General features: G+C 54.5%; 1 protein-coding gene across 1 annotated transcript in view; it reads right to left on the reverse strand.

Moving 5' to 3' along the window:
• Positions 1-800: 800 nt before the first annotated feature.
• Positions 801-18,389, reverse strand: part of CCDC13 (coiled-coil domain containing 13) — a 29,686-nt gene continuing 12,097 nt past the window's right edge. Inside the window, exons 7-16 of the mRNA XM_081247602.1 lie at positions 17,868-17,972; positions 15,559-15,720; positions 14,770-14,946; positions 12,712-12,918; positions 11,033-11,172; positions 10,460-10,543; positions 8,124-8,246; positions 3,639-3,793; positions 1,519-1,633; positions 801-961 (exon numbers count right to left, since the gene is read on the reverse strand). Of these exons, the coding sequence (XP_081103728.1) occupies positions 802-961; positions 1,519-1,633; positions 3,639-3,793; positions 8,124-8,246; positions 10,460-10,543; positions 11,033-11,172; positions 12,712-12,918; positions 14,770-14,946; positions 15,559-15,720; positions 17,868-17,972 (1,428 nt within the window). The 3' untranslated portion in view covers position 801. The remainder of the gene's footprint in view (positions 962-1,518; positions 1,634-3,638; positions 3,794-8,123; positions 8,247-10,459; positions 10,544-11,032; positions 11,173-12,711; positions 12,919-14,769; positions 14,947-15,558; positions 15,721-17,867; positions 17,973-18,389) is intronic.

Consider the following 18,389-nt stretch of genomic DNA (forward strand, 5'->3'; position numbering starts at 1 on the left):
ACCGGATCTGCTGGAGGACCCTGGCTTTTGCAGGCAGGCAGGCCTGGGTTAAATATTAGCTCTGTGTCTTTCTGTGAGCCTCAGTTTCTCCATCTGTAAAACAGGGTGACAACCCCCTGGGCTACTAGAGGCCTAGATGGGGTCAGGTTTCCACTGTAGGTGCCCACTCACTGGGAGCTGTGGTGATCATGAAAATCATTATTATTATTATTACAAGCCTGAGGGTCTGCACCTAAGGAAGAACCCTAAGGGGTGGGCTGACAAGGTGGCTAGGAGCGTGGTGCCCCCAAGTCTGTAGAGGGTGGGGATGCCCACAGATAGAGCAATGGAGGTAGGAGTGGGGTGTGAGGATGCTCTGGTGAGGGAGGTGAGGGAGTTGGGGCAGGGCTGGGCGGCCTGGGGGATGCTCCCAGCCTGGAGCCCTCTGGGCTCTCCTGCACATGTGGAGCCCTGTGGGCATGCAGGGTCCCCTGCTAGGCTCTAGGACAAGGGCAGTGAGCACCTGCCCAAGGGACTGCATCTGTCCGTTCACAGCTGGCTTCTCATCCCAGAGCTCTTGCTGATGCCGACAGGCTGCTGGCCTCCTCCCTTGCCATCGCTAAGCATGCCCAGGGCTTCTCCTTTGCCCTCCTGCCATGGGATGTTGGCTCTTGTTTCCCTTGGAGAGCCTCTTCTAGGAGAAGGGGCCCAGCTGGCTGCTCCAGGTTGGCTTCCAGGAGCAGATGGAGTCCTCAGATGGAGCCTCGTCCTCTCAAGGCCTAAGGCTGCCCCATCCAGCCAGGCTGACACTGGGCCGCCATCCTAGTGCTTGTCCGCCTTCTGCTGCCGCAGGGCCTGCAGGAAGATCCCTTTCACCTGGCCCAGGGTCTCATGGTACATTCGGAAGTCCTCCTTCTTTCCCTGGAGGGCACTGCCTAGGGAAGCCTTCAGCATTTTGTTCTCCTCCACCTGGATGGCCAGCCTAGACCACACAGAGAAGAGGGCTCAGCGCGGCTGAGCTGCCACACGTGAGTGTGTGTGCATGCGTGTAGAGGGCCCAGGGAATGGCTGCCAGCTCGGCTGCCCTTCAGACTCAGGGTACTCTCTGAACTCCTCTCAGGGACCCTTGGGGGAATACCATGTGGGATTCCTGTCTGGGCCCAGCCATAGCTACTGGGCCTGGTACCCAGTCGTTCCCCCAAATGTTGGCTGCCTCAGGCATGAGTACTAATTTATAGAGGTTCCCCCTTTCCCACCACTGCATTTGACCTTAAAAGGTTTAATTGAATGAGAAAAGTGGGTTCAGTAACCCACACTTGATAAAACTTCTCTTGGGACCATGGGCTCTTTAGGGTTATGGCTGGGTTTCTCTGCCCTCTGATGGCCAGTTACAGAATTGCAGGCCTAGAACCCAGGACCCAGCAGGACCAGCCTTCTGGGCAAATAGAAGTCAAAGGGGGAGGGACATGATCCCTCTGCCTATCAAAACGCCTCCACCCAGACAACACCACCCTTTCAGGAAGACGGGGCAGGGAGCACCTGGTGGTCAGCTCCTCCATCTGGGATTCCAAGGGCACACTGGAGGTCTGGGCAGAAGATGGGTCCTTCCTCTCACTCTTCTTTGGGTTGTGCCTGGTGTTAGAGGTGGGCACACCTGTGGGGCAGCAGCAGCCACTTTCTGTGGTGAGGCCATGGCCCTGTGTTAACACTTCCTTCTCCCACCCCCAACTGTCCACTTCCTGCTTCTCCACGTGCTGAAACATTAGCCCTCCTTCAAGGTGCAGGACAAGGGCTGCCTCCCTCCAGGCTCTGACTGCCCGCTTTGTACCAAAGTGGTTCCTCTCACTACTCTCTCCATCTTTGCACTTTATAAGTTTCTGGAAGGCAGCTGGGCCTGAGGTCTGGCCTGCATGTTGAGTCTGAGTCTAGGCTGTCACCGCATCTGATGCCCTCTTACCACTGGGTCCCCCACCTCCAGTCTCCATCCATACGCACAGGGGATCCACCGTGGCTGGGGCCAGGGGACCAAGAGTGCTCAGAAACAGAAATCAAAGCCCACCTGGCGGGGAGCTCGAGCAGTGTCACAGCATCAGAAAACCTCTGTGCTGAACAGGCCCGCAGTGGTGGCATGGCGCAGGGGAAATCACTTGGCACCAGCAGACCTGGCTTTGACTTCCTACTTTGTGGCCCCAGGTAAATCATCAACCTCTCTGAGCTGGTTTCCTCACCTGTAACGTGAGGATAATAGTTCTTGCCTCTAGAGTTCTGTGAGGCCACAGTGAATACACATTTGGCCCTCAAGGCCTGTGGGATGGGACCACCTCCTCAGCACCTTGTGACTTCCCTACCTCACCACATATCCCCCCTCCCCATGATCCAGTCTCACTACCTCCAAGCCTCCAGCCACACGCCCACCTCAGGGCCCTTGCACTTCTTCTTCCCTCTGGTATCTATGCCACATCCTCACCCCCTTCCACCATCTCTGCTCAGACATCAGCTCATCAGTTAGGGTGGCCGCCCCATAGAAGACAGCTGCTCTCTGCACCTCCTGTCCCCTTATACTCAGCTGTAAGCCACAGCACCCGCCTCCACCTGACCTACCGTCTTTTACTGGTTTATTGTTCTCTTCCCCACTGGCATGGAACTGCCACGGGGGACCACATTGCACAATCAGGCTCCCTATTGTACAGGTGGAGGGGTGTGCTATGCCCCCAAGAGGGGCGGTGCTCTTCCCATGTCACAGGCCAGCATGGACAGAAGCCACATGGTCACTTTCTCCCCAGGCAGTTGCCCTTCCCTGTCCAGACAGGACCAAAGTGGTTTTTCCTGCTGTGGCTTAGCCATCCCTAGTTGGGAGCCTGGCCACTTGGCAGGAGGTGAGTCCATGGCCTGGAGACACTACATTCCTAAGGGACCTGTTTCTGCAAGCCCAGCAGGGCTAAGTGCCCAGGACCTTCCCCAGCCTGGACTCTCAGCAGCTCCCGGAAGGCCCCTGGAGCCCTGGCCCTGCTGGTGGGAGAATGGCACCGCTCCCCCTCTGTGTCCTACTTCTGGAATGTCCTCCTGAAACGTGCTGATCTCTGCGCTGGGAAAAAATCTGAGTGTCCTTGGCTGGGGGTGGGGGAGTACTGGGGAGCTGAGAAGCAGGGAAGTGGGGGAGCAACACCTCTACTCCCGAGCCTGTAGGGGTTGGGATGGGGACGTCGGAGAGAGGCAGGCTCATCCTCTTCACACTGAAGGTTCTTCCTCCCCAGAAGTGGCTTCTGGTTCTGGCATCCCCCACCCTCACTCCCCCAGCCCCACAAGATGCTGCCATTTCTGGTCTGGAGACTGTACCTTAAGAACCACTGTGTTAGAGCAGTAGAACTAACGGTTTGATTTAGGACAACTGAACCGTCCTCTGGCGCTGGTGTGGTCATGTGATTAGGATCTGGCCAATGGGATGAAAGCATAAGTGACACAGGCAACCTTGAAAGGTAAGGAGCTCAGGAAAGAGGGAGGAGCCAATCAGCAGCACCGGTCAGCCCCTCCGTCAGGGTGGAGCTTTGCCTGCCCCTGCTGCTGTGTGTCCTCTCCCCGCTGGCCCCCGAGTCAGAACCAGGAGCCCCAGAGCACCGTGGGCCCAATGTGACCCCGGGCCGGCCCCACCTCAGCCCTACCTGTTCTGCTCCTGGGGGCTGCTCTCCGAGAAGCTGACGTCCTCCCAGTCTCCAGGCGCATCTTCTCCAGGTGCTGCTCCAGCACCACGGTGCGGTGCCGCTCCTCCTGCAGCTTCCTCTCTGACTCCAGAAGCTTGCTGTTGCCCTCCTCCACCCTGGTGATGAGAGAGCAGGGGCTGCCATAAGCCCTGGCACCCCACCTGCTCAGGCTCTCAGAGGGGTGGGCACACCTTACACCAGTGAGCATGGGACTCATTCCTCCTGATTTTTATTGCAGTAATATAAGAATGTGCATTTAAAACCATATCATTCTCTCCAAGACTTAAAATGAAAAAAAACAAAAAAACACACAGCCTCTCCCCACCCCTCCTCACTCCCAATTTCTTCTCTCCAGAAGCAACCACTTCTACCGCTTTTAGCTGTTTCTTCCACTACTGCCATATTTCTACAAATGCTTATGCTGCTATTTTTTAAGTCTTAAATATAATCTTTTGACTTCCTGTCAGGCAACATGAGAACTTAGTTTTATTTTAGTACTCTCTCCTTGCCAAACAGAATCGCCTCTCCACCTCCCAATGTAGTTATATTACCATTTTTTGGCTCCATTAGTGTTAGGTGGTGTATTAGTTTTCTATTGCTGATGTAACAAATTACCACAAACTTAGCTTAAAACAACACAGATTTATCGCTCCGTGGTTCAGAAAATCAAGGTGTTGGCTGACCTGGGCTCTTGCCTGGAGTTTCTAGGGGAGAATCTGCTTCCAGGCTCATCCAAGTTGTTGGAAGGATTCAGTTCCAACTGAAGGACTGAAATCCCTGTTTCCTGCTGGTTGTTAGCTGGGTGACTTTCATCTTTTAGAGGCTACTTGGCCCCCTCCGTCTTCAAAGCCAGCCAGATGCCCTTTTCATGCTTTGATTCTAACTTCTTCTGAAGCATCTCTCTGGCCCAGGCTGGGGAAATTTCTCTGCTTTTAAGGGCTCAAGTGATTAGATTGGGCCCACCTGGTAATCCAGGAAAATCTTCCTATTTCAGGGTCCATAACTATCATTACATCTGCAGAGTCTCTTTTACCATATAACATAAAGTATTCAGAGGCACAAGAGTGGGGTGAAGGGCACTGCAGACAAAATCCTGTCTACCACAGGGGACGATTACATTAGGACGATTATTCAGATAGGCAGTATACTCATGATTACATTTTCTTTCTTATTTGCTTGCTTTTCCTGGAGTTAGTGATTGCTTTCCGTGTGTTATTATTATTATTCTCTATATGCCTGTCATGAATTCATGGGCCTTGAAGAACTTCTTATTTGGTTATTTCACTAAAGGATCTGATTAATTTCACCGAGGCTGGGGCTAAGGTTCTTCTTGTGGTTAGGTATGGCATTTCAGACCTCTGTGATACTGAAGGCTCAGCTAGAAGGCCAGGACTGTCCCAAGAGATCTCACCTAAGCAAAGGATTACATACGTACATGCACACATGCAAATCAGAGTGGAAGCCTGGATATGTACGTGCAGTGTTGGAGGAAGTGTTCTTCCCACCTTGGTGAAGAGTCAAGAAGGAACAGAATGGTAACAATTTTGAAAAGAATACAACTACCAACACAAAACTGTATGCCAGCATAGTATACAGCTACTAACACAACCTGTTCAAGCGTGTTCCTTGAAACTTACTTGCAAAAGCAAAAGACTAAAATAACCTAAAGGTCCATCAACAGGGGAAAGACCAAATGAAGGGTAACATATTCGCACCATGAAATATGGTAGAATATGATGTAGTAGAGCTGCTCAACACAGTGGCTGCAGCCTCGTGTCCACATGTAGCCATTCAAATAAAAACTAACGAAAACTAAAGAAACTTCAGTTCCCCCGAAGCTCTAGGGTATCAGCCGAGAGAGAATCACACACGCGTGACTCTGAGAGTGAGTGTCTCTTTAATTTTGTGCCCTAGGTGCCTTGCTTGCCCCACCCTCATCCCAGAGGCCCTGGAAGATGAGGCACCACATGGAGAGAGAGGCCACATACAGGAGAATGGAGGTGCCCCTGCTGAGCTGGCTGAACGGGGCATGTGAGTGATCCAGGTGGCATGATGTGAAGCAGAATTACCTAGGTCACCCACAGAATGGTAAGAAAGAATAAACCATCGTGTTTGAGGCCACTGGGTTTGGGATGGTGCAGCAGTAGATAACCAAGTCACCTTGATGCACAAATCCACTGCCCCAAAACTCAGGTGTAACGCAAAGGAGGGACTTCCCTGGTGATCCAGTGGTTAAGACTCTGCGCTCCCAATGCAGGGGGCCGGGGTTTGATACCTGGTCAGGGAACTAAGATCCTACAAACCGCAACTAAGCCTGCACCGCAACTGGAGAAGCCCCCACACCGCAACGAAGACCCAGCACAGCCAAAATAAATAAATTAATTAATTAAAAAAAAAAAGAAACTCTGGGCTTCCCTGGTGGCGCAGTGGTTGAGAGTACGCCTGCCGATGCAGGGGACACGGGTTCGTGCCCCGGTGCGGGAAGATCCCACATGCCGCGGAGCGGCTGGGCCCGTGAGCCATGGCCGCTGAGCCTGAGCGTCCGGAGCCTGAGCGTCCGGAGCCTGTGCTCCGCAACGGGAGAGGCCACAACAGTGAGAGGCCCGCGTACCACAAAAAAAAAAAAAAAAAACTCAAAGGAATTGGGAGAGAAAGTCATAATTGGGTATGTTTCTTCCATTGGATAGGCTAGAGGCTTGTACTATCATTATATATATATTTTTAATTTTTATTTATTTATTTAGTAATAAATTTATTTTTAATTTTTAGCTGCATTGGGTCTTCGTTGCTGCGCACAGACTTTCTCTAGATGCGGCGATCGGGGGCTACTCTTCATTGCAGTGCACGGGCTTCTCATTGCGGTGGCTTCTTTGTTGCGGAGCATGGGCTCTAGGCACACGGGGTTCAGTAGTTGTGACATGCGGGCTCAGTAGTTGTGCACAGGCTTAGTTGCTCCGCGGCATGTGGGATCTTCCCAGACCAGGGCTCAAACCCGTGTCCCCTGCATTAGCAGGCAGATTCTTAACCACTGTACCATATAATATAATGGAGGGAAGCCCTCCATTATATTTCAATGACAGAAAAAGAATTAATGTTACTTTTTCTCATTTGCTTGAGCATGTCTGAAATTCATATCCTCTCTTTTCTACTGAAAAGAAATCAAAGCTGATCACTCCTCACTGCTTAGGGAGTGGCCATCCCAGCACCCCAGCTCTTTTAGTGACTGTACTCCATCTTTCCCTTTGGCAAGCTGCCCCTCCTCCATTTCATTTTTTTTTTTTTTTTTGGCTGCGCTGCATGGCATGCAGGATCTTAGTTCCCCAACCAGGGATTGAACCCACACCCCCTGCAGGGGAAGTGCGGAGCCTTAACCACTGGACCGCCAGGGAATTCCCACCCCTCCTCCATTATGTCAGCACCTGGAGGTCCTTCCAGTCAGGGTGCCTGGCCTGTGTCCAGGGTTGGATGTGTGAGCCACCCCAGGCCAGCTAGACCTTCTCTCCTAGAACCCGCTGGCACAAGAACTGAAAGCCACTGGGCTTACATCGTTCCAGTGGCCCAGGAGAGACCACTCAAGGGTTCCTGCTACCAAGGTCCCTGGATCTTCTTGGGCTCCTCTGCTGCCCTGCAAAGGAGGGCAGTACTTTGGAGTCAGCCAGCACCTTCCCACACTCTCCTTTCCCTCAATTTAGCCAGAATTGGTTTCGATTGTCTGTCACCAAAGAGCCCTGACTGACATGTGATACGGCCTGTTCAGGCAGACATTCAGTGGTGTCCTTTATATTTTTCAGTGCGGAGGTCACATGGCTGGGCCATGTGTTGGCCTGGGCACCTACAGCTCTTGCCAAAAGGGTCACTTGAGCGAGGAACACTGATTTATCTGAATAGAAATCTGTCAACAACCCCTTAGAGGAAACCAAACCCCCTGGTCCACTGCCTTGGGCCACATACTTTCCTCCCCCAACCAGGGAAGTCTCAGCTCCCCATCTATCAGTGGCTCTCTTCCTCTTTGTAATTCCAGACCTCAGTCTAGCCTGGGACTTCTTCCCGCCAAAGCCGCCAGTGACACCGAGCGCAGTGCCATGCTCATCCTAGATCTTCATTATTGGTGAGTTGATCTGACTGATTTACCTACTGCAGAGAGTCCCTCCCTTGAGATGCCCACCTCACAGCCACCTGCATGCAACTGTCCTACCGGGGGGCACGTAGGACAGGGCAAACCACAAGTGTGACAACAGGTCCCCGAGACTGAGGGGCACCTGAGGGTCACGTGAGATGTGGCTGGGAATGTCCGGGGCCAACACTGTGGGAGCCAGACTCACCAGTGAGGTGGACCCAGTCATGGACGCGGCCTGGCCTCTGTCCAAGAGGGATGCCCTTGGGCCAGGCTGCCCACCCTCAGCCCACCTAGGCCCGTGAGAGTGCATCCCTGGCGCCAGGTGTTACCGTTTCTGCAGAATGGTGGCAAACTCGGCGAGCCGGTCACGCTCCACCTCAGCGGCCTGCCACAGGGCTTTGAACTCTGTCACCTGTGTCTGCCAGGGTTTTTGTTCTGGGGAGTCCAAGGACCTGGGGACCAAGGTGCGGGCAGAGGTCATTTAAGGGTTACCTGAAGAGATGCTTATCCCTGTGGTGGTGGGAGGGGCTGGAAGGACATTCACGGGTCCTCAGAGGGAGCCAGAGAGAAGAAGCCAATCCAGCCCCTCCTGGCCTCTTCTGCTGGCTTCTTCTCAATTTACTATTCCTGGCCCTGCTGAAGTCTCTAGACCTCACTTAGCTGGCTCCAAAGCCAGACCCCAGCAGGGCTATAGTTTCATCAGCACCTTTGTCCATCCAATCCCTGTAGGGGCCTGGAATTAGCCTGGTGGCTATGGAAGTTGGCTCTTGGGGACCTGGGGGTGCCCTGGGAACCTGTGTGGCCTGGGACCTGACCGCCCTTCTCAGTGTCAGGTAGGCCCAGCCTCTGTCTCCCTGTCAGCCTGTCCTGGCCCTCCTGTATCTCCTGGCATGGCCCCAAGCCGAGTCCACTTTCCTGGACCCTGGACACTTGCTTTATAATTTGGTCAGTTTTCTCCAGCCCTGATCCAGCCCATCACCGGTTCCCGCCTCACCACTGGGCCTTACCTGGCTGGGGTTGGGACCCAAGGTGAGCTCTGCCCCCGACCCCAAGCCCCCAGAGCCCAGGTGCGAGTGCCAAGCTGCTTTCTGCTCTGCCCTCACCCTTCCCAGGGAGACCCCGGTGATGCTGACTTGCTCTTCCAGAATCACAGGACATGGGGAGGGCGGGGCCGCAGTCCTCCCTCTAGACAGGGGTTGGTTGAGATGGGCTTTGAGGACTACAGGCTCCTCCATTTTCTGGCTCCTAAATATACGCTAAGGCCCTGCCACTCAGTGTGGTCTTTGAACCAGTGACTGTGGCATCACCTGGGAGCTTGTTGGAACTGCAGGATCCCATTTCCTGCAGGATCTGACCTGCGGGATCAGAACCTGCATCTAACCTGGCAGATCCTCAGCTGATTCGTGTGCACAGCGCAGTGGGGAACCCTGCGCCAGTCACCCCTGTGATCTCATGTGTTGGGGGAGGAGCTGATCCCCTTGCCCCGCCTGCCTCCCAGGCACCCCATCAGAGCCGCCATGCCAGCCCTGACAGACACACTCTCTGGGGTCACTCCCACCCCGTGAGCGTCTGTCCTGTCACTGACAGGAGAGCCCTGTAGGCTCCGTGAGGGCAGGGCCCGCACACGGCTGGGTTCAGTAAATATTTGTGTGTGGTGGAAGAAACAAGCTTAAGAACCAGCAGTCTGGGCAGCCCAGGGCACATCGGCTCCTGTATCCCTGTGGAGTGCAAAGGTCATGGCCACATAAGCCTGGAAGGGACCTTGGGGGCATCTTGTCCATCTTCTTGCCTCTACTACTGTGACAACCACCTCAGAGTGACAGAGCCTGTCTGTTTTCTTTGTGGTGTGAGAAGAGTGTGGCATGGGCCCTTGAGGCTCAGAGTTGGGCCCCTCTCTCCCAGTGCCCTTGTGACCCCAGGCTGCTGGATGGGGCATTGGCAGGGGTGGCCTTGGCCCACAGGTACCTGTGCTACCGAATGTCAGGCCAGAAGTATCCCAAGCACTTCTTGGGGAATAGCAGCCCAAGGAGGACCGATTTGCTGGAGCCACACAGCAAGTCAAACGTGAGAAGAGGGCCCCTCAGAGGCTCGACCGGAACCTGAACTGACCTGCCTGAGGGGTGGGAGAAGCAGCTGACAGCAGGAGCATGGCTCCAGTGGACAGTGGGTAGGGCTCGGGACAGGGCTCCGAGGCAGGACAAAGCCACCCTTTGTCTGTGAGCTGGCAGGAAGAACAAGGGCCCATTTAAGCCCTAAGGCTTGATTCTATCAACAAAGAGGGGGCCAGAGAGCTGAGGGGATATCAGTGGCTGAAAGTGGGAACCCATATGACGTGAAATTCTCCCCCTAGAGATGGACTCTCAATGCGCAAGAGGAGGCAAGGGAAGGTGCTGGGCTCCAGGCCTGGAAGATTCCTCGTGTTAACTCTGTGGTAGCAGGAAGGAACGCTAGACCAAGACTCTAGTTCTGAAGCCACTTGTCCTATCACGTTGGATAAGGCACTGGACCTCCCTGACCCTCCATGTCCTTATGGAACCTTGGAAGAGTCCCTGGACTTGGCCTGGCCTCGGTTTCCCATCCTTGTAATGGGATGGCAATACCGACTGAGCAGTCAAGGATGGGAAGGCCTGTGAGGGCCCGGGGGTGGGGGGACCTGGGTTCCTACCTGGGTGAGGGCCTGTGAGGACTGTGCAGGGAAGGCCATGTGAGAGCAGGTTCCACCAGTGTGTGGCCCAGGCTGGTCACGGAGCTGTGCGAAGGCAGAACGGGCACATCACCACGGGCAGGCAGGCTGGGCCCAGCTGGGAGGGGAGCAGGGGCCAGCAGGGAACTGGGGAGCCAGAGGAGGGGGCCAGCACCGGCCCTTGCAGCAGCCCTGTGTATTTGCTGCCCTCCTTTCCAGAACTCTTGCTTGCTCAAAACAAGACAGGAGCAGGGGACATCAGAGCCTCAAACAATCCAACACAGGTGTGTTTGAGAATCCTAGAAGCAGGTGAGATTCGAGGTCAGCTGGGAGAGGATTTTACAGGGAGCTGCAACCAAACGCTCTTGAAGTAATAATATCTAGACCTAACTGGCTCCTTCACGCAGATGCAGGGCTGACGGAAGCCCCCACCCCCCGGCCCCACTTTGGAAGGACAACACCACAGACATCGTAAAATTACACCCGTGGCTTCCCATCCTTTCTTCTGAATAATTCATATTCACTTTCCAACCCCTCCATCCCACTTTTTCTTACCGAGAAGATCCAAGCCTGCCAGCGTGATCGCCTGCTGAGGCCGGGGAATTGGTCAGGCCCGGGTCCTCGGGGAACTTGGCAGAGGCCGGGTTGACCTCGGGCCCACTGGACCCCTCGCCTACTCCTTTATTCCGAAGATACTGCAGGGAACAGATGTGGGTTCCATTCTCAGGGCTTTGGCTCAGAGGCCTGGAGAAGGCAGGAGGGGGCCTTGGCTTGATTTTGGGGCTTTCAGGGGATATGAAAGAGGCTTCTTTTCAGGAGTGCAAAGTGAGGCCTGTTTTGGTGAAGGCGCCCCTTGCATTATAATGACAGCTAATAATGCCTCTCTTCAGAAAGGGAGCTTCATGGCCAAAGGAGGGTGACTAGGCCAGGAAGTTGTTCCACATTCAGGTCCCAGGGGGAAGTATGGGGACAGGCCCACCTCTCTAGGTAGCCCCACCCACATGGATGAATGCCAGGTGTGACTTGAGGCCACTGGCCTTTGTTAGCTGGAGACACTCAGACCTTCCCCCATCCCTCCCTCTTCCGGATGGCTGGTGGGGCTGGCTAAAGGAGGAGCACTGGAGGACCCCCTGCAGGAGGTCAGGCTGCCATCAACGGTGGGCCAGTTGGCGTGAGCCCCAAACAACCTGGCATGTCCCCCAAGCCCTGCCCATTCTAGGAAAACTCTCAGTGGGTGCCAGCTTGTCTGGTGGGTAGTGCTTGGCCCCAGCTGTCCGGTGGCCTGTGAGGTGAGAATCAGTCTTCTTTTGTGTGCCTGGAGCCAGGACAGTGGTGAGGTGAAGATGCTGTTCCTTCCAGGCCTCTGCCAAGGCAAAATATCTTCAGGAGCTCACTCCTTAGACGAGCATTGACTGAGCAACTGTTGTGTGCTCAGTCTTGGGCCAGGCACCATGGTCTTTTCCCCCTCAAGGAGAGGTTGGGGGAGAAAACAGGAGATTGATCACAGCATGACCAAAGTTTGGCTTGGGAATGTACAGGGAGTTAGGAGAGTGCCCAGGAGGGGCACGTCACCCAGAATGGGAGCCCTGGAACTTCCTGGAGGAGCTCTTGACTAATAAGATCTAAAGGCTGAGGGGGAGGAAAGGGAAGGTGTGTGCTTCAGGCATGTGCACAGGCCCAGAGTGGGGAGAAAGTGAGGCCATGGAGGAGCTAAATGGCATCCGCATGGCCAGAGTTGTGGAAATTGGGGAGTGAAGAGAAGATGCAGGGGGGCGGGCAGCAGGAGCTAGTCACATGGTGCCCTGCAAACTGGACGAAGGAGCGTGGCTTCCCTTCTGCCATCCCACTGCCTGGAATGTGGACGTAAAGGCTGGCACTGTGGCCACCATCTTGGACCATGAGGACGAAGGCCACAGCTGGGGAGGGAGAGGGCGAGCTGGCAGGAGCCCGAACTCTTGAGGATTGGGTGAGGCGGAGAGTGATGGGGAGCCACAGACAGGTTTTATGTGGAGCAGGGAGACAATCTGGTGTGTCCCTTCGAGAGGAAAGGTGTGTGCTCAATGGGCCGGGGAGCCAGATGGAAGCAGGGGGCCAAAGTGGGACCAGGTAGGATGTGGCACAGCCCAAGTGAAGGCAGGTGGGGAGAAGTGGAGGTGGCTGAGGTTTCTCTGGATACTGGATGGACTTGCCAGGACTTGGGAATGGATGCTGGGCTGAGCCAGCGCCCTACTCACCTGCATACTGAGTTGCTCGATCTTCACCTCCAGCTGCTGCACCTTGGCCTCCCGCTCAGCCACCGTGGCCCGCAGCTGGGCCACAAGGCTGATGCTCTGCTGAGCCTCACTGTTGAGCTGCTGGCCCAAGTGGTGCTGGGACACTCGCATCTTCTCCTCCTGCAAACGCAGGCTGCCCAGAATCTCCTGTAGCTGCTTCAGCTGGTCCTGCGGGGCCAAGTGGGAGGGTGAACGAAGGTCAGCCACGGCCCTGGATAAAGAAGGACAGGAGAGAAGACCGCCTCCTCCCACCTGCAGCTCCCACCCCTTCCCTGCTCCCTTGGGAACCTAACAGTGGGACGCTAGTGTTTCCCTGAGAAGGAGGAGGAACACCTTTCCTGTCCTCAGTGGGGGTTCAACCAGGTTTTCCTGTCCTCAACTTCCTTCTCCCTGAGATCGGGGCTAAGAAGGACATCCAAGGGGCTCTCAGGACAACAGAAAACGGCTCAGATGGTGGCCCCTCAGCCAGTGGGTAAAAAGAAGCCCTATCCCACTGTGCTGGAAGACCACCTTTGAAGGCAGTACCTGGACCCCTCACCACGGATCTTTCAGCACCTGATGGAGGCCCCATCCCTGGAGATGCTCCCAAGGAGACCTCTGGGGTGGAGGCTTCCTGCCTGGGGGCTGGGAAGGACCATATTGGCAATCTGGAACAGGTGAGGGCATTGTCTTCACCTCTTTGTGGAGGAAATGGAGGCCCAGAGAGGCCAGGACACACTGCTGGTGAATGGCAGGGCTAGGGCTTTTTTGCAGCTCTCACCATGCACCTTCAGTGACAAAGAATAGCGGCCCCAGGGACCTCAATGGACATCCAGCCCACACCTTATTTAAAAACTGGGAGCTGAGGCTTCCCTGGTGGCGCAGTGGTTAAGAATCCGCCTGCCAATGCAGGGGACACGGATTTGAGCCTTGGTCCGGGAAGATCCCACATGCTGCGGAGCAACTAAGCCCGTGTGCCACAACTACTGAGCCTGCGCTCTAGAGCCTGTGAGCCACAACTACTGAGCCTGAGTGCCACAACTACCGAAGCCCGTGTGCCTAGAGCCCGTGCTCCGCAACAAGAGAAGCCACCGCAATGAGAAGCCCGCGCGCAGCAATGAAGAGCCAGCGCAGCCAAAAATAAACAAATAAATAAATTTATAAAAATAAAATAAAATAAAATAAAAACTGGGACCTGAGGCTCAGAGAGGGGATGCAACTAACCTAGAATCACACAGTGAGGTATGAACAGAGGGGGCCCAGATTTCAGGTCTTCTGTGCCCTGCCCACCACCCTGCCTGGTGAATTATTATGGCCCAAGGCATGCCTAAGCCAGCATCAGTTCCCCCTTGCACCACCGTCAAGCCAGTCATGACCACCCCAGCGGCCTGTGGGCACAGCTTGGAATTCAGAGACCAAAATCCTGGGGTGGCTCAGGCCCCAGAGAGAAAAGTCCAGGCTAGCGTCAGGAAAGCAGGACGGCTTTGTTAATCAAAGGAGGTTTTACGATCAGATAAATCTGGTTTGAATTCAGTTGTGTGGCCTTCGATGACTTATCTAGCCAATTAGAGCCTTGGTTTCCCCATCCGTGAAGTGGGATTATGTGTCCCTAAGGGTTATCTTGGTGACTAACCATTATAAACCACACCCCACGTGCCCAGAAGCAGGGGTGCTCTATGCTGTCACACAGACAAGGATGTGCACCAGCGCCCCCCCTCAGTTGTCCCTTCCGTTCCTCCATGAGAAATATCCCAGGGTGTAATCCCATCTGCTGCCCCCTCATCCTCTTCTTTCTCCTTTGGGGTCCACAGGTGCAGTGGCTTGTGCCCGGCATCAACCTCCACAACACGACCTGTACTGGCCCTCGGGCAGCCTCTGAGTTGCTCCAGTACTTGCGGCCAAGCTTTGGGGCTGGGCCCAGTGGAGACAATGAGCTCCCGGGTTATGCAGGTGGCATTTTGGGGCGAGAGAGGGCTCTGGGGGGGCTGGGTCTGGGTCACAGGTCTCTGGGTGGGGCAGGGGTCCCAGAGGTGGCTGTACCACGAGGGCGTCGATGAGCTCGTCGTCATGCCGGCCCTTCTCCATGAGGGTCCCCATCTGACTCCTGAGGGTCTTCACTTCACTTGAGAGCACCTTATTCCGGGACCTCACGCCCTCAGACTTCTTTTTCAGCTCTTCGAGCTCTCTCTGGAGGGCATCCCGCTCCGCTTCAAGTTTCTGTAACCAGAGGGCATGGTCACGGGCTGCAGGGCTGAGTGGGACTGGGGCCATGGCTGAGCCCTTGCTCTCACTCGCTGGTGAGGCCAGAGCTGGGAGGGGACTTGCTGAGGTCACAGGGCAAGTCAGTGGAGCCTGAGCCCTGACTCCCAGCCTCGGCCTCCCGGGGTGTCAGGCAGCCCAAGTACATGATGGACGTGACCCAGATGGATGACAGCCCGAGAACACAGGGGCCAGACTCGGACACGAGAGGAAACCCACTGGCCAACGCTGGGTGTGTCCTCCCGAGGACCCTCTATCCCTGCCTGAGAGGCAAAAAGAGAAAAGCCATGCTTCAGTGGACAGCACCAAGCCTAGGGTTCAAACTGAAGTGCCTCATTCCACCAAGAGCTAGTTTCAGGTCCAGCATCTCCAAAACAGCCAGAATGGGGCCACCCGACATTCATGAAATGGGCTCTGGATGAGGAACCAGTCAGGCAGCTCAAGGTGGATGGATAGGACGTGAGGAACATGCACAGAGGTGACCCCAAACCCCAGAGCCTCCAAGTCCTCACGGGTGGTCGTGGTCTCCTGGCCCCAGGCGCCCCTGACCTCCTTCCAGGCACACGTTACCTCCCAGCTTTCCTGTTTTTCCCTCTCCAGGTTGTGGATCCTCAGCAGATTTTTCTCCTGTGCCGACAGCTTCCTTGGATTGGGATAGACAGACAGCCCATCACTGGCTGTTTCTACCGGCCGGCTCCGAGTCTGTCCCAGCTGTTTCTCAAGCTCTCGAACCTGAGGGTGGTTCCACAACAGGTCTGCAGTCAGACTCGACCCTCAGAGGGGCCGCCCTGTGATGTGTCAGGAGACCCCACTAGACAGATGACAACACGGTTCCAGATAGACGTGGAGGTCCCTAGGAGAGGGACTGGGGTCGGGGAGGGATGGGAGGGATCTGCGGTTGCATCGTGAGCAAAACAAGGGGAGACACTAGGGAGGTTTAGCTTGGAAAAGAGAAACTTCAAAGTAAATGAGAAAAATCACCCTATCTCTGAGGCCAAGGAGCAGATGTGTAGCCCCAGGAACTTGGGAGGGAAAGGATAGCAGGTCTCAGTACCAGGAAGAGCTAACAGACAGGCCACCCAAGCCTGGGCGGGCTCCTCAGGAGGCTACGGGCTCCTGGCCACTTGGAGGAGATGTTGCAGAGGGCGGGCAGGGTTTGGAAGCCGGGAGACCAGCTCAAAGCCTCGCTGGCTGTGTGACTGTGCACAGATTACTTAACTTCTCTGAATCTCAGGTCCCTCATCTGTGAAGAGGCCTGTGAGTACACGCTGCATAACGTTGTTATGAGAATTCAGTGCCCTGAACTTGTCTGAGCCTGGGAATCCCCAGGACGCTTCTTGGGATGACAAATCTTGGGGCCCGCTCCATACCAACAAGTCAGAGCTCTAGGGGAAGAACTCGGGGATCTGCATTTTAAACAAGTGCTACAGGTGATTTCTGGGATTAGGCAACTTCGAGAAACCCCAAAATGGCCTGGGTGAAGCCCTCAGCACAGGGGAGGTGGATGTCATCCGACAGAATCACGGCTTTATCACACTGGGTTTAAAGTGGATAACTCCTAGTGTCCTTCTAACCCTGATTTCCACGTCAACACAACATAAATGATGGAACAAAGTTGGGTAAACCTGAGCCAGGGGCAAAATTCACTAGGATCCCTGGTAAAGGGCCTCAGTATGGCTTTGAAAGCACATTTCAGTGCCCTCCTGTGGCACTGTGTGGTAATTCCATTTAAACGTTAAAGAACACAGTACTATTACTTTTAACCGTTTGTTCACACAGCTTAACAACACTAACAGTAATAACTAATGTGTTGAGTGTTTACTATGGCCAGGCACTGTGCTGGGCACTTCCCAAACGATATTTCGTTTAACCCACAACAACCCTACAAGGAAGGCATTATTATTTCCACTTTACAGGTGAGGAGACTGCGACACAGAGAGATGAAGAGATTTGCCCAAAGACACCAAACTTATAGACCAGTGACTGAGGCCAGATTCAAACTCAGGTCTCTTGAACCACAAGGCCACACACTGGTCATTAAACCACAGTTTTTTCAGAGACCTCTTCCCCTTCATGTTGGCTTCAGGGATCCCACAGGAGACCCTGAGGGTAAAAGCCACCTGGGAACCTGGGGATGAAGGCAATGCACTTGGCAAATAGTGGAAACGACACACCTATTTGTGTGACTCTTGGTTTCTTGGTACAGCTAACCTTCGGATGGTGTTTCCTCCATGCCAGGCACTGTGGTAAGCAATTTACACATCTGTGCTCATTCAGTCCTCCCAACAACGCTGTGGGGTAGGCACATTATCCACAGTACACAGAGGAGGAAACTGAGGCACAGAGAGGCGAAGCAACTTGCCCAAGGCCACACAGTTGGTGGGTGGTGGGCTGAGATTTGAAGCCAAGCAGTCTGGCTGCAGAGCCCCTGTTCCTAGCCTCTAGAGATGCTCCAAAATATTTAGAGCGTAAAGAGGGAGACAGGCTAAGTTTTTTTTTTGGGGGGGGTGGTAATTAAAACCTTCAAAAGCCAACAGGCATCTGGACAAAACTGGAAAAAGCCTACGAGTACAACAGTCACGCAAATTTACATGAACCAGGGGAAAAAAATCTGCCTGGAGTAAAATAAATCAAAGGCTCTGGCATTTGTTGAGCGCCAGTGCCTGGTATGTAGTGTTATATAAATGCTTGTTCACTTAATAACAAATGAAAATCAGGCTGGCTGGGGAGAATGTAAAACAACAGCCCTGCAAGTGCGCTCTGCAGAACCTAAAGGCCATTTTTGGGTTCTGTGTCTCTAATGTGGGTCAGCGTGGGTCTTTCTGGGGCATTTCAAGCCTTAACGTTCAGGGCCGGGAGAAGTCTGATGACTCACTCACCTTGCTCTGCAAGATGAGAATTTGTTGAGCTCGACCCCTCCACGTCCCAGGCGAGGACAGGAGCTGCTGGATGTTCACATCTTCCCCAACCTCACTGGTTAAAACCTGAAAAAGGTGAGGCCTTCAGTATGGCCGGGAGAGAGGGCTCTGCCAGAGCCCTAAAGCTGCTGCACGTGCAGAAACAGTGCTGGGTGCATGGGGCTCTCCGAAGGCCCGGCCTCCACCTGCACAACCTTCCCCCTTCCCCCGCTCCCCGCCTCAAAGGCCAACTGACCATGCTCCAAGAGCAGCACTCCCTGGGAAAGCAGTGAACCCATCATCCCCAGCACTTCTTGGTGATGCTTAGAGCAGACAAGGAACTGCTGACAATGCCCAGGTGGGGGCCCCTTGCCCTTGACACATTCTGGAATGAGTGAACCACAAAGTTGACCAAGACCTGCTCCAAATTTGTTCACCTGTCATCCAGAACTGAGATCATTCTGGATGGCTCCAGGGAGGACATGGCCACAGGGCCTCACCCTC

This window comes from Mesoplodon bidens, assembly GCF_964165515.1.
Source record: "Mesoplodon bidens genome assembly, chromosome: 10".
NCBI classification, from domain to species: Eukaryota; Metazoa; Chordata; class Mammalia; order Artiodactyla; family Ziphiidae; genus Mesoplodon; species Mesoplodon bidens.